This window comes from Taurulus bubalis (genome assembly GCF_910589615.1).
Source record: "Taurulus bubalis genome assembly, chromosome: 10".
Lineage (NCBI taxonomy): Eukaryota > Metazoa > Chordata > Actinopteri > Perciformes > Cottidae > Taurulus > Taurulus bubalis.
The window spans coordinates 9,834,959-9,856,806 of record NC_136598.1 but is presented as its reverse complement, the minus strand read 5'-3'; the positions used below and the strand labels follow the sequence as shown (position 1 = coordinate 9,856,806).

At 42.6% G+C, this 21,848-nt stretch overlaps 1 protein-coding gene across 1 annotated transcript; it reads left to right on the top strand.

The window, feature by feature from the left end:
- Nucleotides 1–1,204: 1,204 nt before the first annotated feature.
- On the top strand, nucleotides 1,205–21,429 carry cog6 (component of oligomeric golgi complex 6; the record flags this gene model as incomplete). Its single annotated transcript, XM_079224575.1, has 19 exons — nucleotides 1,205–1,339; nucleotides 1,613–1,756; nucleotides 2,278–2,349; nucleotides 2,550–2,608; nucleotides 10,005–10,116; nucleotides 10,626–10,708; nucleotides 10,945–11,015; nucleotides 11,957–12,050; nucleotides 13,205–13,333; nucleotides 14,415–14,506; nucleotides 15,105–15,169; nucleotides 15,283–15,374; nucleotides 15,603–15,720; nucleotides 16,515–16,646; nucleotides 16,817–16,984; nucleotides 17,505–17,612; nucleotides 18,803–18,856; nucleotides 18,966–19,045; nucleotides 20,469–21,429. 19 exons carry the CDS (start codon nucleotides 1,205–1,207, stop codon nucleotides 20,614–20,616), a joined length of 1,956 nt encoding a protein of 651 aa, XP_079080701.1. The 3' UTR covers nucleotides 20,617–21,429.
- Between the last annotated feature and the right edge of the window lie 419 nt (nucleotides 21,430–21,848).

Genomic DNA, 21,848 nt, shown 5'->3' with positions numbered 1-21,848 from the left:
TTTAGTTTGTTATTCTTATACGTTCGTCATATTACATATTTTACATACATGACATTTGGTCTCTGCATTGATTTAACCCATCCTAAGGAGCAGTGGGCTGCTGTGAAGCGCCCGGGGAGGAACAGTGTCTTGCTCAAGGACACTTCGACATGCGAACTATGGGGAGACAGGGATCGAACCGGCTACCTTGTGGTTTCAGAAGGTAGCTGGTGAAAGTGTACTTGCCTGTGTTACGCAGGCAAGTAGACTTTGTAAACACGTATATGTGTATTAGCCTAGGATACACTACCTATTAACTGAGAGACACTATTTGTGACTCTGCAGAGGAATTTACTGGAACAATGGTGTCTTGAAAGGCCACCAAAAGAGTAAAATATCTCTGATTTCTGTGGACAACATTCAAGTAAAGATCTCATAGAATACACAATTGCTCAGAAAAAAAAATGGATTTGGTGGAAACCTTAAATAAATAATACTTAAATAAACATATTAATATGCTTTACACCATGTTGAGACAAGATAATTTAAAATTATATCAGCTGTTTATTAATAGTGTGTTACAGGTGAACAATAGCGGAATAATCTGTGTCGGGTCGCTGATGGTCACGTAATTTAGCCTACAGGTTACTAAACCCAGGCCTGTGTATGTGGGACATCACCTCACTAACCACAAGGTCAACCCACTATCTCCACTATCTTCATTCTAAAGAACCAAAGGAAGATCCATAACAAGTGTAATATTTCCATATGTACCTGAACGCAGCATCTCCTGAACATGCTTTAAATCAGGCATCTCTTATAATTATGGTCTCGTCTCTCTTTTCTTTTAAAAGTTAACCTGCCTCAGATATCGACCCAGTAAACTGACTAAAAGAGCTTCAATCCTCAATCCTTGTAAATAATTACTTTGAATATGTAGTTACATGGCATTAACGTTATTATCCAGCACTTAGCATTATATAATAACACAGATTCTGGAAGAAGTGAAGAAGCCTAGTTGAGAAAAAGTTATATTTGTATAATGTCATCGCATGTATTATCTTCTGTCAGTCCAGTGGCTATGAAGTAAAAAACAACAACTATGAAGTATTTTAGCAAAAATAATTAATTTAGTAGCGGAACGTTGTATCGTTTCCCACCGGACGTTAATTTCAGACGGACCAAAACATCTTTCCGAAAGTTGACGTGGAGTTGTGTGTGTACGATGGCTGATACTAAACTAGACACTACTACTGACAGCTCCGCTGCATTACAGAACCCAAATGCGCCTTCTCAGCCCAATAACCCGCTGTCGAGGAAGCTGAACAAAATACTGGAGACGAGGCTCGACAATGACAAGGTACGATGGGAGAGTTTAGCTTCTTGCTAGCTAGCTGTCATTGGCTAAATCTGCAAGGTAGTCGCGTCATAACTGGACATAAGGCTGCTCCTGGGGGTAATGTCACCGACCCCCTATTCTTCCTCACTGGTTGTGGTTAACCACAGTATAAATGTCCAAAAAGCGTAATTGATTTTACAGTTAGCGTGTTGCTGCAGTAGTTTTAAACGTGGGTGCGGGGTCCTGGTTTGTGTCCCTATCACACACGTTGTGGTGTCCTTGTTGTGCTTCCAGGAGATGCTCGAGGCTCTGAAGGCGCTCTCCGTGTTCTTCACCGACAACAGTTTGCGCACCAGGAGAAATCTTCGCGGTGACATCGAGAGACGAAGCCTCTCGATCAACGAGGACTTCGCCCGAATATTTAAGGATGTGAAAGAGGTACGTTTCGAAAGAAATGCTGTTTATTTACCATTAAACATCGCTCATGTCCAACCCAATTTAACCAGGAAAAGTACCTGTGTAGTTATTATTATTATATTTGACTGAGGTTGGTTGACACATATTCTCATGGAGAGGTTGCTGTGTCTATAGATTGTTCACTATATTTTACTCAACAACCGAGACTGGCCCTGGTGTTTTTGTTTTCAGATTATCAGAAAGGTTTTCAGTGACCACTGACCAGAGCTGTGATTGTGATGTAGAACAGAATATCCAATTTAGAAAGTGCATTTTAAAATTCAGGGCGAGAGATGGAGTTTTTAGTTCAAGGAGATGTGTACGTTTTTTTGGGGATAATTTATGAGCATCTTACTCTCACCAAGACTGTAGACTGTAGTGGGGAATCTGTAAACCTGACATTGAAGCAAGCTACTCCACAACATTGTAAAGGAACAGTAGTGTTTTACTCTGCATGTGTGAACAAGGCTGCATATTAAACTGTGACTTCATGTTCTCCACAGGAGCTTGAAAGTGTTCATGAGGATGTTCAGGCCATGAGCATATGTTCTGAAGAAATGACCAATCGCTTAAAGGTACAGTACGTTATAGCTTATCTGAATGTCCAGATATTGACTCACTAAAGCTAAACTTTTCATAACAATACATATTTACAGATAATATATTTATGCATGGCGTGTGTAAATGTAAGACGTTAATCACTTCATGTTGCAGATTTCATTTTGTGAGCATAATATTTGCAATTTTTCATAACACAGCAACTTTTCTTCAACAGGCCGCAAAGGCGCAAACTCAAGACCTGATTGTAAAAACCAACAAGCTGCAGGGAGAAAAGTGAGTTATGTCTAAAGGGGCTGTGTGTGTGTGTGTGTGTGTGTGTGTGTGTGTGTGTGCGTGTGCGTGCGTGTGTGTGTGTGTGTGTGTGTGCGCGCGCTTTACACTGACTGAGCAGAAAATAGATACTTCTCTACAATAAAATGCAATCCAATAAATGGTAATTATTAACTACCCCGATCAAACAATCAAAACAGTAAGTTTCCCAAACGTAGTGTATCAGAAAGCTAATTCAGCCTGACTAACTTTTGTGGCAGTAGTTTGGTTCTCTTGATTTGGATTGCATTATATTGTACGGTTCTTCTGATATTTTGCTTAATAACTCTGGTGGACAAAATGTAATGTTTTATTGCACAACATCGAGTTACTCGGTAAAGGTTAGTAAGCATTCAGAAAAACTGAACTTTTTATTTAAGCTTCTGTTCATCGTTGTTTTAATGGATTACTTTGATCCATACTGGACATTGTTCTCTCTCCATCTCTCCAAGTGTTGATATGGAAATTAATCCAGAGACACACTTTTACTTTTTCAAAGCAAGCACACGTTGTGTCTATATGACTGTAGCTAAATCACCAAAATGACGAGACTGCCGCCTGTGAACCTTTAAACGAGCGTTTCAGAATGTCAGCGAGGGATAAGAGAGATAAGGTGGCAACTTTATTCTAAAATATCTTCAGTATTTTCAAAGAAATCCCAAACTGCCATTCTCCCCTTATCTGTTCTGAGGCCACAAGGAAACCTATCACAAACGCCGCTGATAGGCATCTACATCAGGCGAGAGCTCGACTCAAGACGAATAGCACTTCAATCAAACCACTCTGCAGGAGCAATGTGGTCCACTTTGGAAGTGATATGCTTTTATTGCACACGCACTCTTTGGGAAGTGAGACCTCGGCCAATGAGCTCGCACTTCCTTGTTTTCCAAGACTTCCCTCTAAAAATTGTGACCCCCCAAGGGTATTTCTCCATTTAGTTAGAGCCAAGAAATTCAATTAGGAATGTGGATAATTTGAATATTTGCACAAATATAGATTTGACCTGCCAACACTAATAAGTTGAAGAGTAGATTTCTAGTCTGTGAAATGCAGCTCCTTTTATAGACAGACGTTTGAGAGATATGGTGCAGGGCAGAAGGAGCTGGCAAGCACATATTTAATTCTGATGAGGAGGGATGAATGATTTATGAGTTGGATGAATATTTCTCCCGCAGTTGTCTATTTGCATAAGGAGGGCAGCAATCATCATTAACGGAACATCAATTCTTTTATTCGTGTGGTCTTGTAATGTTTGGCTTTGAGATGCACATCAAAGTAGTTCTTGTTTACACTGCGTTACTCCCTTATCTCATGGAAGCCAGGTGATTACAACTGGAGAGCAGCCCTTCAGAGTGTTCCTGTGTTTGAGCCGGTGCATTGGGGTTGCCTGACAACACATATTAGGAGCCATCAGATATGCAGATCTAATACATAGCGCTCTGCATGACGTGGAGTCATGAGTGGAGTCAGATGGTGCATCTCGCCCAGCTGTTACTTTTGAAATACTGATGGATGTTTTTCTGCGTTTAAAGCCTGCCAATAATATACATTGAGCTATCATTAAAGCTATAGTGCATGACTTTTACATATAAATGAACATCCGTCACGTTCCCTTGCCAAACAAGTTCTCTCGATGCTTATTGAGCGTATCGCTGCCAGGGAAAGCTCTCAGTAATTAGCTGTAGTCGTGGTGTCTGGTGGTGACTTTCCTGAGCCTCCAGGTGAGCTCGCTGCATCCCTCCCGCCTCCAGGAGCGCTCTCTTCAAGTCTTAATGCCATCCTCTGAACTCTGAATGTATTTTCTTTAATTGTTTTATTTTTATTTGGAACCACCACTCCTGATAGCTAGCTGCTGCTCTATCATCATTAGGGATGGTATCGTTTTTTTCTTTTCGATACCGGTGCTAAAACGATTCTTTTAAAACGATACCGGTGCCTAAACGGTGCCGGAACCGATACTTTTTTATTGCAAAGGCAATTTTTTTTTCTTCAAATTGAACAATATATTAACCGTTTAAAGTCTACTATAAATGTAAATGAATACAAAACACTTGACTTCAAACTACAGCTTCAAACTTGTTAACTTATAAACTATAAACAATATATAAAAAAAAAACAGAAAAAAAGCATCAGGTGGCCTGATAGGGCGTGATTCTACAAACTCTGCTGCTTTACACGTCATCATTAATATCAACTGGGAGAGCTTTTCTGAACCAGACGGCGCTGCTCGTGAATTCGGCAAACACCAAGTGAACCGAGGATCAAACACGTCTCCTAATAATCTCACTTTGTGTCGCGGCTTGGAGCGTTTCTCAGCCGGTGTTCTTGCCAGTCAGCTGCGGTTTCTCCACTCTGATGTTGACTTCCATCAGCCAAACAGAAGTTTCTAGCAGGACGTTTATAGTTTATAGTTCAGGAGTCTTTTCTGCAGCTTTCTCGTCCAGATTCCAGCATTTAAAACAGAGGTTTCCTCAACGAGGTTTGGTGGAGGAAACGGAGTGTTTCTTTCTCGGAGTTTGGCCCTTCTTCTTTGCACGCAGTTGTGTTGTTGCATTTGCTGCATTTCGCGTTGCTCTTTTTTTGCAAAATACAACCACACTTTTGACCATTTACCGTTCAGACTTTTCTCTGTTAAAAGGTTGATGGCTAGCTAGCTACTGTAGCTATACAAACTGCTGCCAGGACGGACTCATCAGAGTAGTGTGAACAAAAAAAGTGAGTTTCGGTTCAGGCACCAAAAGGAAGCACCGAAATCTGCGTTGCGTTTCGGTCCGGTAGGTACCGCTCGTATTGGCACATTGCCATAGTGGCACCGGTTTCGATACCCAACCCTAATCATCATGGTTCCTCAATTAGTGTGAATACTCTCACTGCCAGAAGGGGGAGACAAAAGGCCCGCACTCCATCTTTAATCTATGAATTTGTCGAGGTAGAGTGTTCGACAAGACTGTGAAAAGAAAACGCCCTCTTCTGTTCGCTCGTAACTGAAGGTCGGGATTTGATTCATTAGCGTTTTGTGGCGATTGTGACCTTAGTGCTCAGTGACATTGTGCGCCGACATAGAGGCAGCGGCACGGGCAAAGATAATGTAGATATCTGGCAGAAGACACCGCATACAGCTGTGATGCACAGAGGCAATTCCATGCTCCGCTGGCACAGCTTCAGGACCTCCTTGGCAGAAAGGTGTCGCAGGGGGGGGGGGGGGGGGGGGCTCTGAATTTGACAGCAGTAAAAGACACCGGTAGGGATCCGCCACCAGCGAATACGTGCAGGCAGTGAATTAATGCAAGTCGTATCGTTTTGTAAAGGGAGTTTTTTCTTTTATATATGGTAAGGTAGGTGGTCAGAGGTTTCACATGGTCGCCCTTCTGAGTGCCCGTCTTTGCACAGCGGCCCCATCGGGACCTGCTGTCCGTCCGCGTGACATTTTCATTCGCGGAACTGCAGTGACCCTGCAGCCAGATGGGACAGTGTCTTCACACAGGGCTTTGACCTTGTCTTGAGCGATTTCTCTCTGCCAGGGGAAGCGTGCAGTCAAGCTGTCCTCCTTCAGCCACCCATCAGTCAGCCCTCTGCACCACACCACACCACTCCAGTTTTCTCGGTCAGACCTTTTTCAGGACACACTATCCTCTGCAGTCCCCGGCCACTGTCTGTTTTTAGGTTTCTCCAGTTGACACTTATTGCAGCAGCGCTCCATAATCTCATATTTGGTGCTCCTGATGTGTATTTACCTGGCAGAGCAGGCCTGTCCCAAACTGTTTGTTGCCAGTGGCACTGTGTCATTTGTCAGCTCTAATGAAACGGAAAGGAGCCGCACATTGCTTACAGTGTGCAGAAGCAAAGGTGGGAGAGGTCAGGCCGGCGACCCGTGTTTGTCTGCCGGCTCACAGACGTGCTGCTCTTTTGTTTTGGGCTGGCTCTGTTCAAAGGCGCTGTCAGCGAGATCCCTAAATGGGTGTTGTGTGTCGTTCCCTAATGAAACGTAACGCTCCCCAGCTGCCATGCACCGTGTGATCTTTGCATTAGCGTGACTTGTCATCGGCTGAACAAGTTGAGACGTCTCCCTCACGGATGTTTCCGAGGACTTTGTGACCTCACGAGCAGCTGGAGCTGAAGGGGGAGGGGGGGTGGTTTGTTGGTTTAGTTTGCCGGCTATTGCTGAACTGCACAGGTAGCTTCAGAAGGCCTACATGACTGCAGGCATGCATTTAATAACCACAACTAATACTGCATATGAGGAAGTGTTAGACATTGAGCCCTCTGTGTCAGTGAGACAATCTTCCCTGACATAAAGCAAACGTTTTCAGTATGATGTCATTAAGAGGTCTGAAACCCTCGAGAGAACGATCAGGGACCTCGGAGTGTGAATGACAACCTGTGTAAAAGGACACGTGGGCCATATTAAGGCCCAGCTGGCTGTGCTCATTGGCGCGTGGCTAACTAGCGGCTCTGTGAATGCCAAATTTCCACGCAAAGCCTTTAAAATGGCCCCTAATAGATTTTAGTGGATAATCGACCCACATGGTTTCCAATTTACGAGAGGGTTGGACGTCCGCGTGTTACAGAGAGAACAGTCAATCTCAGCATCATCCGCACCGTATGGATTATCAGTCAGAAATGAAAAAGTGGAAAAAAAGTAAATATTTCAATTGAACAATTAAAATGAGATTGAAATCAAATAAATTCCATTGAGTTTTATTCACCGATCATGCTCTCATGTTTCATAAACTTGGTGCTGCACCACCAGCTCAGCTCTGTGAGGTTATTAAAACGGGCATCGGCAGTCCCAGTGTTTCAGTCTGCCGAAGCTGTTCATGAGATTGGGCTGTGTTATGCTACTTAAACGATATCTCTGCTTGAACAGACAAAATCAATTGAGAGAGAATTCAGAGAGATCTGAGCAGTGTGCTCACACACAAAGAGACAACGCTGTAACTGTGGTTCATTCCATCATGTCGCATTATGTAACCTGTCTTTAAGTCCACTTTCTGCAAGAAGTCTTCCATATTGAGATCCTTTGAGTCCTTCCTTTGAACCACCAGCCCAGAGTCTCTGCATACTTGCCAGTGCAGTGTGACGTTGCAGATTCACTCAAGTATGTTTCCCCTCTCTGGTATTCGATAATTGCAGTCTGGAGAAGAACGTGTCATGTCCTGACAGCGCCGTGGAGAACGATCCCGCTGTTCCCTTGCTCTCTTTTGGTTCGCTGATACAGCTCCCACAATCCCCCTCTCCTCAGCGGTCTGTCATTTTTTGGTTTTGGGAGGTGAATCTGTTGCACAGGTTTGTTGGTGCTCCCACGTCTGTGAAGTTCAACACGTCCACCGACGGAAGCCTTTATAAATAAGAGATTAGGAACAATTGCAGCCTTAGAATGAAACTCATGAGGTCAGTAAATTATTGAATTGCCAGGTCAGGTGGCGCAACCCCGAGAGCACTGTTGCAAGGTGACTGGCAATAAAAACAGACGCTGCCTTTGGTCCTTTTACAAAAATGGCTAGTGATTTTGTGTTTTATGCATTTCAGTGTCAAGTAGGCCTAATTTGACAAAATATATTACAAAGGGATCTGTGGCTTAATCTTATAAAGTCTTGAATACAGCGCCTGTGAGTCCCTCAAATCAACTCTCATAAACACAGGGAACACAGCCTAATTTAAAGGCACCATATTGGTAAGGATGCAGTCTATGCCTTAAATGCTTTATGAATGAAAGTCCAAGCTATGGCGTGTTAAATGTGACCAATCAGATGAGGCCTGGGAAGCTTTAGTTCATGCCTATTAGGATCGGATGGCCAATCAATTTTATGTCCCATAAAACTGATGCGCTGGACGTTTTTTTTATTATTATCCCTGATTCATGTACATTTCTGTCTTTTTCTCTCAATCTTGTGAAGCTAATAACTCAACAATCTTTTAATGATAGAAATTGCCTGAGTGCAAGACCGTTTCTCACAGTAGAACCAATAGAAAGGTCTCTGCATATATTTGCATTTTAGTGATAAAATCTCTCCTTCATGAGACAACCGTAGCTCCTCGCTGTACAAGACTTTACATATTTCATGTTAATGTTGCTCATGCGTTGAATTAAGACAAGCATGTTCTCGTGGAAATTGTTTCCCTAATGTCTGCAGCACTTAGTTTAATTAATAGCCTCATTAGCATAGCTTGTTATCTTTCTTAAATATATCACTATAATTGTAATGGTATATCGCGTAGCTGTGCCTCTTGTTTTAACTTTTTGTCACGTATGCAGGGTCGGGCACTGACAAGTATCTTTTTAAATACAAACAATATAATAACTATCTTCTGTCACCGAAATAATTCACTGTAATTATAAAGTGTGTGTGTGTGTGTGTGAGATTAAAGGCTCTGGGACAGCGAAGCTGTCGTCTTTATGCGTCGCGACAAAATCACACATAAAGGGCAAAGATGTCCTCGAGGTCCCGCGTGTGATGCTCCGTGACCTGCACACCGAAATACTAAATCATAGAATCTTCTTACACATTTACAACCCGTTACTGTCAGCCGGCTGAGCACTGGTTATAGCTGTGTGTGTGTGTGTGTGAGAGACAATGGTCATATTATGTTGGGTTCCTCTCCTTCACCACAACAACCTGGTGATTTACCGACCCAGCCTTGTTTTCACAGACGGGAGGAGAGAATGTAGCCTAGGTGGTTTGGATGGAGCGCTCCCTGTTGTCCTGCTATCCCGTGACAAGAGTTCCTTGTTTGACTGGGGCGGTTGCCATGGACACTATTGTGTTGAGACACTTATAGTGACACGGATAGCGATCACTCCCCTGTTATTGATAGTGACAAAAAACCATGGCCCTGTATTCTTTTTGCGTCTCTTGTCCTTCCTCTGTTATTTATTCCGTGAACATGATATCGTGTGCGTGTGCGTGTGCGTGTGCGTGCGTGCGTGCGTCCCACCATGTTGTCTCAGTCTGAGCTCACTGTGACCAGAGGGGTGTGACTGCCATCTGCTGGGCAGCTTCAAACATTACAGCTTGTTGACAACATGCATCTTTTTTGTTTTGTTTGTTAAATAAAAGCATACAACTTTTACAACTTTGTTCCAGTTTTCTTCCACAGGTCTTTTTATTTGCACAGTAAGGAAACATAAGGGGGATGACAGAATACGCTGATGAAAGACGGAAGATATGAACTGAATGCTTTTGTGAGGGCCTTGAAGACAGACAAAAAAAAAGTCGTGATGACTAGAAAGCTCCCAGCTGAAATGAACAGAAACTAAATGACAAAACATCACAAGGAGAAAATAATTCTCCATACACGGATATTAAAGTGCAACAATGGCAGGGGAAGAAAATGACAACATGCATCTCTTTCCCCATAGTCACCGGCTGGAGTTGAGAGCTCAGGTCGCTCAGGCCTTCCTTGCAAAGTTCCAGCTGTCTAACGAGGAGACGGCAACGCTGCGTGGGGCTCGGGATGCACCCATCACTGAGGTAATCTCCATTAAAATGTTGACTGCTTAATGGAATCACGTAAAGGATCCTCCCATCGGCACCCAGAGGCTGGGAGGATGCAGTACCGGGTATCTGTAGCTGTCTTTTCCCTTCAGTTTCTTGTTTAGCTTGAGAAACTCCATTAATTCTGTCGTCTAGTGTTAGATCTTCTCACTTTGCCAACATGCCGCCATAATATTTTTTTATTTGAGGTGGTTTTTACCTTTTCCTACCATCACGTTATGCTACATGCATACTACAAACCAAACAATCTAAAAAACGTTTTCTTTTTAAATGCTTATGATATACGCATTAAATAATTTTGCACATGAAACAACACCACACATCTTTCGGCTTCAAATCAAGGTTATATATCGATCAATATTGCATGATCAGTTACAATGTGCTCACACCAGAAAACTTTTTTTTTTTACCAACGCTGTAATTGTTTTGCGTTTGGTCAAACATGCATTGCTCCTAATATATTCACGTGCCGTTCAATTTCCCAGGATTTCTTCAAAGCTCTGAGCCGAGTGAAGCACATCCACGAGGATGTTAAAATCCTGTTGCGAACCAACCAGCAAACTGCAGGGTAAGCTGCACGTCTCTCCCCAGTGTGTTACTCTGTGCTCAACTCCCTCTGACACAATGGAGAAAAAAAGGATTCTGTTCTAGTTGTTAAATTCATTTTCGACCTGAATGGTGGAACAGATGAGTGAAAAAAAAATAACATCCTAGTCTGGTATTTATGTCACTGCTGGGGATCTGCCACTATGCAGCAGGTTATGGATATGTAATATGTGCTTTTGGTTTGTGTGCTTGCTCCAGGTTAGAGATCATGGAGCAGATGGCCGTGTTACAGGAGACATCATATGAGCAGCTCTACCGCTGGTCTCAGAGTGAGTGCAGCACACACCGACTGATGCAGCGTACTCACTGTGACCTTCAATGTACAAGGCCTTCATACTGATTTACACCATACACAGTGATTTAAGTCAGTGTTGTGTCTTAAGTTTCTACCGTTTGATAGTTAGGGCACTCAAAATTGTGCTCTTTCAAGTGCAAGTAATGCGTGTAAAGGACACATTTGAGGACTCATGTGACTCATAACCCCTGACTGAGTTTTGACAAAAATATGCCAGAAACCAAAATGTTCCTCAGCTTAGCCATGTGTTTTGTTATTGAAATTGAAGTGGAAAGAAACCATTTAGATCACAGACACCACAGATCCCAATATAGAGCATCTACTAAATTATGAGCTACAGGCAAAATGATCGCTTGTAGCTCATAATTTAGTTAGTTGGATTTGCCAAAAGACCCAAATCCAGAAACGTGAATGTTTGGTAATGGTGGAATGAAAGGGCTGAAAGTTATTATGTTTTGTCCTTTTTCCACATGGAATAGAAGTTAGTTTATTTAGTCAAGGGTCTCTCTTTTTATGCATGCGTCAGTTTATGAGGGAGAACTATATTTTCACAAAAATATTACCGCACATTTTTTGGGATCTGGTATTTACTTTTATTTCCAGGTCCGACTAGACTAGACTAGACTAGACTGGAGTGGAGTGGAGTGTGTTGACGCATGTGCTCCACAGTCTGGCAACTGCCTGTTCAATGTTTGTATCGTCTGAAGCATCATTTAGAGGACTTGGTACAAGCTCATGGGGAAATATGATTTTAAAAAAATGTTCTTGGTGCTTTCTTGCCAACAAGGTTTTACCATGGCCCAAAACATTTAGCAGCAATGAAGGGAGCCTGACACCACAAGCATAGTTACTAATTGGACACTGTAACATTCTTATAGATGCACTTCTTGTCCCATGTTCCTTCTCTCCACAAAGATGAATGCAGAGGACTGACCCAAGAGACCTGTGATATCTGCCCTGTGTTGACTCAAGCCATGGAGGCCTTGCAGGACCGACCTGTCCTTTACAAGTAACTGACAAACACACACAACATGTTGCATGGTCTGTCCCTTTATTTATCTTCCTCTCCGTGGCAATCGGTGTTTACACATCTTCTAAGAGCATGAACAGCTTTTAGAAGTAGACCGGTGGAGCCCTAAAAATGTTCTCGAACCACTTCTGTTTGTAATATCTTTGTCAGATAGTGGCATTCAAGAGGCATTCATCAGAGCAGCAGAAACACATTATGTACTTGTTAGATTTGGAAATTGAGTGGCTTGACTTGATATATTTGAGACATCGTATGAGATTAATTTGTATTGTAAACAATAAAGCAGCCACATTTTTTGATTTAGCTTGTCTATTTAGTTTAGAATTCCTGTTTTCAAAGTGTTTTAGTGGGTTAGTTGATAAATTTAAGGCATACGCATCGAGAAGTCGTGATTCACTGTCATTTGCCGCGTTTGTTTCTTGTTTTTTCAATTTCCCGCTCAGTAATTTCAGCGTGTGTCCTTTCTTTCTTCCTCTTCCTCCTCAATCCCGTCCAATCCCTTTCAACCACACTTTGCATTAAACTACTGCTAAAGCTGACATTTTGAAACAATAGGTAACTAATCGGCCGGAAATACGGAGATTATTGGGTCACACCTGTGTGTTTATGGCGTATTTTACGATGGCTTCGAAGGAATCTATTTTTATCCGAAAAGGGTTTAGTCATTCTTGAGAATCATACAATTTATATGATACAATATATAGTGAAGTATTGCAGATTTCCTTCAGCTTACTGTGAGTTTGACTTGAGTGAGCTTAACACGTTACCCCACGATATGTTTTAATGGCAAGCCCTCATTCTGTTTGTCTGCCTTTTCTGAAATGCACCTGCCTTGGTGCCCAGTAAGTGTTCAAGGTCATGCGCCGGCTGGGGATGTTGAGGCTGTGAGAGTGGAGATTGCCGTTCCCGGAATCTTAATTCGGCACTATCTTCTGTTTAGTCTGTCACTGAGACCGCCACCGCCAAATAATCAAAACAAACCCAAAACATTTCCTTTTGGAAAGGCTGCGTGCATTGTTGATGTGTGTCAGCGACTGACCTCACACAGTCTGCACGGAAAACACTGCGGCCGGTGTCCTTTCCCGTGAGGCTTGGGAGTTGAATGTTTCCTTCTTTCTCGTCTGTTTGGCCAGGTACACTCTGGACGAGTTTGGGACTGCGCGCAGGTGCGCGGTGGTCCGAGGCTTCATCGATGCCCTCACCCGCGGTGGGCTAGGAGGGACTCCTCGCCCCATAGAAATGCATTCACATGACCCCATGAGGTACCTCTCAGGGACGACCTGGACCATTGTTATTTCTTACTGTCATACAATCAAGCTTTAGTTCTGATAACCAAAAATACACATTTTCATTCATGTGTTTGGTTAAAATAATGAGTTCAGTGTGGCTGAGCTCAATTTAAAGGATGTTTTGTAAAATAAAATCAATCTCTTTTTTAAAAATATGTATTTTATCTCCACAGATGTAATCTGATATCATCTCATTTAATTTAACAAATAAATTTGATCAAACTTTCAATCTGTTTCCAGTTAACGCGTGGCCACAACCAGAGCTGAGTTTATATATTTTGTAAAATTCATGTTGCAATGCCAGGCTGTTTCGTAATTGTTAGGATTTTGCTTAAAAACAATTCTCGTACTCACAAAATATTATTATAACTGCAAAACTTCCAACTACATTGTATACAGAGACATTCAAATGGAATCAATGGGTTTGTCTAAAGATATTACAGTAGTATAGTACTTCTCCTTTAAAACACAACTGCCCCTTTTAATAAACCCACAGTGTGATTATTGTATGATTTCAAATGTTTAATTGAATTAGATTTTGTTCCAAACTCCTCAGATTCTTAACTTTCAACATACAATCCAAGAAGATGTTAAAAGTCTATTTCATCAGGGTCTGAGTGCGTCTGTGTTTCCTGTCCTACAACATCCTCTTCCCTCTTCCTCCTGTGCCCAGGAGCCAAATGGGAGATTTTCTCAGAATACCAGTTGTGTGGAACACAACATCACCTCCACTTTATAGGAGGCATCAACAGTTCTGAGAACATCAAGCTCTCGCTCACCTCCCTATGTCACTACACACGCACACACGCGCACACACACACACACACACACACACACACACACACACACACACACACACACACACAGGCTTACACACAATAATTCAAGTTTAACCTCGCTGTTTTCCACCGTTATGTAACCCCAGAAGGGGTGTGTGTGTGACACGGTGACCCATGCCTCAGTGTAGCTGTGGTCTCAGCGTGGTCAGATTAGCCCTCGGGTTGGCCCCTCTGTAACCTATTGTTTCATACAGACTGTTTTGTCGCTCTTTCAGGTATGTCGGGGACATGTTGGCCTGGCTGCACCAAGCCACCGCCTCTGAGAAAGAGCACCTAGATGCTCTGCTGAAACAAGTCACTTTGCAAGGTAAGATGTTTGCTGCATGCCAATCACGCCTACTGCTATTTTCCTCTTTTGTTTTCATCTTGCACTCATTGGAAATGTTTGCTGTGTCGTATTTTTTAATTTGGCGTAAACAAATGTCCCGCTGACTCACAAGTAGCGTGTTAATTGGAGAGAGTTTGGGTGAGCAGTCTTTCTGTAAGGTTAGACATGTTGGCAACAGTTAGAGAGTCTGAACAGAACTAATTTCAGTACATTTAGTTCAGCTGGACTAATCCGGTAGCAGTTGAGAATGAACATGGCTCAGGAGGGAGAGAGTCAAGAACAGGGTTTTTCTTTTGGTCCACTGTGTTCAGCTGAGCGGCTGTTGCATGTACGACAAAGAAAGACTTAAAGTCTTTAAATAAGTTTAAATAATGACATTGCTGTCACCTGCCTAAACACAATAAATTATTTTGTATTCATTAATACTGTGCTTGTATTCATGGACACCTCAAAACAGTTGATGTATTTAACCCCTGTGTGTGTGTGTGTGTGTGTGTGTGTGTGTGTGTGTGTGTGTGTGTGTGTGTGTGTGTGTGTGTGTGTGTGTGTGTGTGTGTGTGTGTGTTCCACTCACTAGGTGTGGAGGAGAACATGCAGGAGGTGGTTGGTCACATCACTGAGGGAGTCTGCAGGCCTCTGAAAGTGAGCAAGAAGGCGCTGTTAAAGAAACACTGAGCAGCTCTGTTGGCTGCACGCCGTTTTCTGTCTCGTTCCGCTCACGTCCTCACTCTGCGTTTTATGGATCTGTCCCTCAGGTTCGGATAGAGCAGGTCATTGTGGCTGAGCCAGGCGCTGTTCTGCTTTACAAGCTGTCCAACCTGCTCAAGTTCTACCACCACACCATCAGGTATTTTAACTCACCCAGCCGGCAACCGTTTTCAGAGTCTGTTAATAATTTACAGAGAAAAACATACTTTGATCAAATGTTTTCCTCATTTGGGTATTTGGTGCTGTTCTCTATTTTGTGTCATTGTAAATTGAAAACTGGTTTGCTTTGCAAAGTTGTATTATGACTTTTGTGTTCTCAAAATAAATATATCATTTCTAATGTAAATAATCAATGATCTTTGTCCAGTTCCATCATTGGGACCAGTGTGGCCTCTTTGCTCATCACTATTGAAGAAATGCACATCCTCAGCAAAAAGATGTTCTTTAACAGCCTGAGCCTTCATGCAAGTAGACTCATGGACAAGGTGCAGTATGAGTGGGATCATTTCTATTTCATAATCCACAATTTAGTTATTTTACAGATGTGAAAAAGTGACTTGTAGTTAAACAATGCCACCACCTGTGAAGAAAAATAAGCTTTTGAAATATAGACTTTTTGATATGTTTTTTCATAAAAACGCTTAAATGATAGTGCAGAAGTTCAGTGTGAGCCCTCCAAGACAACAAGGCCATTTCTGAAGCACTTTTGCTTGTAAACAATTTCAGCCTTCTGGCCACAGCATCGAAATGGCGCTAGCTGCCAAAAAACCCCAAACTTGTTACAATTTAGTTAAATTGCCATCCAAATATACCTCAGCACGAGCGGGAGCTCTTCCACATAACATGCTGGCTGTGTCCTGATCAATAGCAGTTACAAGAATTATCCCTGTAGCTCGGTGTTAATCAAATTGGAGGCCCTCAGGGTTTTGGTGTCAATTCCAGCTAATGCCAGGAACACAGCCTTCTCATAATTTGCTCTATTAGGTGGACAACGGTGGCTGGGCTCAGTTCTGTGTTGTGAATCCAGCAGCCAATGAAATCAAAACCCTCTTCATTAAAAAAAATGCTCTACTGACTCTGAACAAGCTGTGGCTCAGAGTAGCAGCAGGAAGCATAGTCGTATACTCGGTCTGTCATGCTGCTCGTTAGGGAAGTTTAATGCTTTGATAATGTTACGAGGACTGCTTGTCTTGGTGGAGGCTAAAGCACACGCACGACTAATCTTTTTTCCTCCATCTACTTCTATTCTGTCTTCTTCCGTCCGTGTCTGCCGGAGCAGGTGGAGCTACCGCCTGCAGACCTGGGACCGACAGCCTCCCTCACTCAGACCCTCTCCCTCCTCAGGGAGGTGCTGGCCTCCCACGACTCATCAGTGGTTCCTTTGGATGCTCGCCAGGCGGACTTTGCTCAAGTAAACTCCCACTTAAACAGTAGAAAAGTCAAACACGTTTCCCTTTTGTAGTCGTTTTGAACCAATTGCTCAGTATTTATCTGATATGTATGTGTTGAGCATTGTTTTTGTCACCCGCCAAAGATGTTTCATTCATATCTTAAGGATCTGTCTTACTTTACCTTTCCCAGGTGCTCTCTTGCATCTTGGATCCCCTCCTACAGTTATGTACCGTGTCTGCCAGTAACCTCGGCACTGCTGACATGGCTACCTACATGGTCAACTCCCTGTATGTCATGAAGACGACCTTGGCTCTCTTTGAGTTCACTGACAAGAGGCTGGAGATGCTCGAATTCCAGGTCTGTCCCAATAGTCAACAATAGTCTCACACATTAATAGTGAGTCAGACAATTCAATTAGTTTTTCCATGTTTGAGGTATCTATGTACATTCAATTACAACTAGTCAAGGGCGTGAAACTAATAATGTCAGACCAAACCTTAGTTTGACAAGACAACTAAAACTATGTCATCTGACATTGAAGCTCAGCTTACAGTTCTCACATTGTCCGTGCGTAAAGGTATTGTTCATTGAACATTGTTCTCCTTCCTTTCATTAAAACCCACAGAGCCCAACTTTTTTTATTTAAAAGATGTAATTTGCTATCTAATAAAAGGGTGTGCGTCATGCATTGTTGTTCATGCTCATACGCGCCATCTAGCCTCTATTTTTAGCCCGTCTTTTGTAATTGAGCACCGCAAGAGCTCCTGTGGAAGTTTCATTATCAATGGCACAGTGGCTCTCTATTAGCCACCAGTACCATCGGCTCACAGTGCGGCCTTGGACTGGATGGTAAACCACTCTCTCCCACATTTTCTAGATCGAGGCTCATCTTGACACGCTGATCAACGAGCAGGCGTCCTACGTGCTGACGAGAGCTGGGCTGAGTTACATCTATAGCTGCGTCCAGCAGCATAGTGCTGAACAGGTCTCGCATGGAGCACTCACCTCCGCATTCACATGCACTCACTCACCAAGTTGGAGAACTGTGTTTTTCCTCATCTTTCCTGTTTCCCTAATGGTCCCCTTTTTATGTAATTTATAGACCCTAACAATATTGTTTATGCTACCTCTTTAGGCTTTACACTAGCTATTACTATGGTTATGACATGACTGATGTCTTTATTAGGGCATAATAGCATTTCAATCACATGTTCAGATGAGAAAAGAAGAGCGTGAGGCAGATAATTTCATGTTTTATAACAAATATACAAGTTTCTCCAGACTGGCTGTGTGCAAATGAGAGAGCTGATGCCCTGGATTGTTGCTCCCTCTTTGTTACGCACTGCGCTGACCGAGACCCATAGTTGTGGTTTCGCATGCACGTCTTGAAACCCTGGGTCATGCCAGGACACACCACACCCTGCTGCTGCAGCGCAACGCAAAGCTCAATCAAGAACTGTCATTCTTCTCGCAGGCTACCTCCCTCCTCGCGTGGCCTTTCTCGGGTTTGCTTTAAATAGTCTTCTGTTTAAAATGATTTAAAACTAGCTGTCCACTCTCCACGGCATACCAGATGTCAACGACTGAAAAGAATCCCTGCGTTTATTATAGACGCTTCAGCTTTACCTTCACGATCTGCTTCGCATTTTTTTTCCTTGTTATTGCCTTTGCTGCATCAGATGAACAAGTCACATGCAAGACAGCCGCGTTTTAAATCAACACGCGCTTGTAGCTGGCCGATAAGTTTGCAGGCTCATAGTGTGTTTGTTAATGCGCCCATACCCCCATAAAATCCCTCTCGGTACTCTAGCTTTGACCCTTGCACTGCCTTCTATTAGCTGCTTTTAATGTTGGCAATTAAGGCATTTAAGCTTGACTTAATGTTGCCATTCTGGATAATCAGTGTCAACTAATTGCTTTAAAGTCACCAGCTGTTGTGTTCACACAAAGTCAGTGATGCCGTTAGCTATCAAGAGTAAGGGAGGATATTGGATGATTGTGTGTTTAAAAAAAAAAAAAAAAATAATAACTTTCTTTAAACAAAAAATAAAATCATTCATTAAGTCATCATATACTCCAGCCATTGTGAATGAATGAATTGAGACTCAACATTGTTGCTGTTCAAACACCGACCTTGAGTTGGATTCCAAGCTGATGTTGACTTTTCTGTCTCAGGGTCCTCTGTCGCTCCTCCCCAGCATGGACAGCTCCGCTGTGAAAGCAGCAATGGTGAGTTTGTGTGTGTGTGTGTGTTTTTGAGACACACACATCTCTCTGCAGAAATCAATACATTTAAACGTAATGATTATAATTATTTGACTCATCACACAAACAACAGGTCCAGTTTGATCGGTACTTGTCGTCGCCTGACACTCTTGTGACGCCGCAACTCAACTTCCTGCTCAGTGCTGCTATCAAGTGAGTTCCTGTCCCAATTGTTGATAATAGCTCTTTCTGTTAAATGTTCACAACATGGTGTTTTCAGCAAGGTATGCAGCATATTCAAAGCGATAGAATTAGAACAAGGGTGTCGGCGCAATAACGTTCAACATTCATTAGTTTTCCAGATGTAATACGATCATTACTGCATTCCAAACAAAACACTCAAATAAATGCATGGCGAGCTTGGATGCTAAATTGCTAAAGCCACCAAAACATTGAGAGAGTGGTCGGCAAGACTGCCTGTATTTGTCTTACTGATCAGGAAATTCATATGCTTTTAGCTTCCAGCTGCTACATTGGAGGGCTCTTTCTATGAGTCACGTTTACTGGGAAGTGCAGCAGGCTTGAGGAGCACTCTGTACCTCAGGTTAATGTTCTCTATTAATGGACATGGGAGGACTGATGGGCAGGACGCCATTAATTAGCTTCTGGTCCATTTCTCACTCGCACTCGTTCGCTGAAATTGTTCCCCTCTCTATTTCTCTCTCTCTCTCGCCGCTATCTCTTAAGTCTGCTTCTCTGCTCACCTAAATACACTAAAACACCCACCAGCACTCTGAAAAGGCTCCTGTAGTAAAAAGAAAAAGGGAATTTACTTTTAGACTCCCATTGTTTCACAGTGCACCTTTTTAGAACCGTAGTGCTGTGTCTGAAACATTACTTCATACCAAATGCACCCTGTTCTCTGTGGGCCAATTAAAAATATGGATCTCAAGAGCCTGAGTTGGATACGACCGAGGCGCTCCCGCTGTGTCCTTGAGTCCTCTCAATGGGCTCTTCAGTCAGACTGTTGCATCCTCCATTTGTACAATGCAAGAAGTAGTCACATTATGTCCTTCACTTAAAGGTATAGGTTGAGGTTTTTAATATTCATGGCAAATTAAATTGAAAGGAAATCAAACTTTAGAAATAAATGATGAACAAAATCAAACAAGATATGTTGTTTCTAATTATATTTTTTTAAATGCCCCAAGTGAGTTCTAAATCCATGTTGCCTTCAAGAAAGCAACAAAGACAATATCTATCTTTTTTTTAATGGATTTATGGTTTGGTCTCTAAAATGTCTGCAAGTGACGCACAAATGCTATGTTTTGTCCAACCAACTTTCCCACACACAGCGATGATCACTGAACATAAAAAAACAAGTAATCAGGAGAACATTCTTCCTCGTAGCGAACTTGCTCTTACAGCTCTTACAGTCTCTGCTCGTCTGAATTAGACCTGCAATGTTGGGATTTAAAAGGCCCACTCACTTCTGGTACTTTTCTGAGTATAAAAATGTAAAGTGTGTGCGTGTGTGCGTGTGTGCGTGTGTGTGCGTGCGTGTGTGTGCGTGTGTGTGCGTGCGTGCGTGTGTGTGTGTGTGTGTGTGCGTGTGTGTGCGTGCGTGCGTGCGTAGAGAGCAGATTTTCCGTCAGTCCACAGAGCTGGTGTGCAGAGCCTACGTGGAGGTGTACACGGCGCTCACCAGCCCAGCCAACGGCTACAAAGACCCAGAGAACCTGCTCCCCAGATCACCACAGCAGGTTCAGACCTTGCTGTCCTGAGAGACACGTTTGTCCCACCTGGTTGATCTCAAAAGCACGAGGAGAGCCCCAGTGAAGGACCGCCTGCAGGTTATTTATAGAACTGTGTAATTTGTACGGCATAATAACATATACAATAATATAAAATGTGGTTGTGAAGGTGGGGTTCTTCTTTGTGGTATGTGGGTCACTGACTTCAGAGAGAGACTCTCCTGTGTGCCAGGAGGAAAGAACATTATATGTATAGGATCCATACACTTTCACTGCTGTTTGCAGTCGGCTTGTTATTCTCTCTGTAAAGCACATGTATGTCCTTCTTTCTGTCTGTTTTCATGTACTCTCTTTTACCATGTCCATAATTGTACAAAACAATGTATTTTGTTGTTGTTTTGTTTTTGAAAATATTGAATGTTATATAAAACAAAAGGCTACAATTTAAGAGACTGGTCTAATTTTTTCCACAAAATAAGCCACAATGTGAAGAGGAGCCTCAGAAGCTTCAGGGCCAACATTGTGTTTGTTTTCGTCTCAACTGTTTTCGAGTCGGAGCGATGAAATGGAAAATCTGTCCTGCCATCTCGTTTGACTTTAAAAAAAATATCCATGCTGACTAAGATGTAATACAAAAAATGCTACCTTTTATATCCATCTTTTACCATATAACATGCATTGTGGTGTTTCAGGTGGAGAAAAAAAGTTCATTAGCACATTATGCCTAATAGGATCAAATGATGAAGTGGTGACATTTTGACCCGACATTGATGTAAACTGCAATATGACTGGTTGGCAGGGGCAAGGCGGGAACTCTAGTTTGATAAATAAAGTGATGTTTTCTCTATATAATGCAGTGGTGACTGGAATAAAGTAATATATGATTGTCTATTGCTCCTTTAATACACATATGGTATGAATAAAAGACTCAATAAGGCTTTTGTTTCATAAATATAGATCTATAGAATCCAAATGGATTGATTTGCTATATTATCTGTAAAGTAAACGATGATAGCGTATGATATCATATCTGACCCCACCCCAGCCCACATAATCCCCAATAAAGCTCCACTGAAACAGTAAAGATAAGTTGATATTGATCCAGGCTGTTGTTCTAGTCTCTGGCCTGAGAGGCAGCATTTCATTCCTGCGGTCTGACATCAAGGTTCATGGCAGCAGGCCTGTCATCTCTGCCAGCACTGAGACCCAGGATTTCCCCAGCTCACCGGATGTAACTTCGATATCATTGGCCGGGACATTGA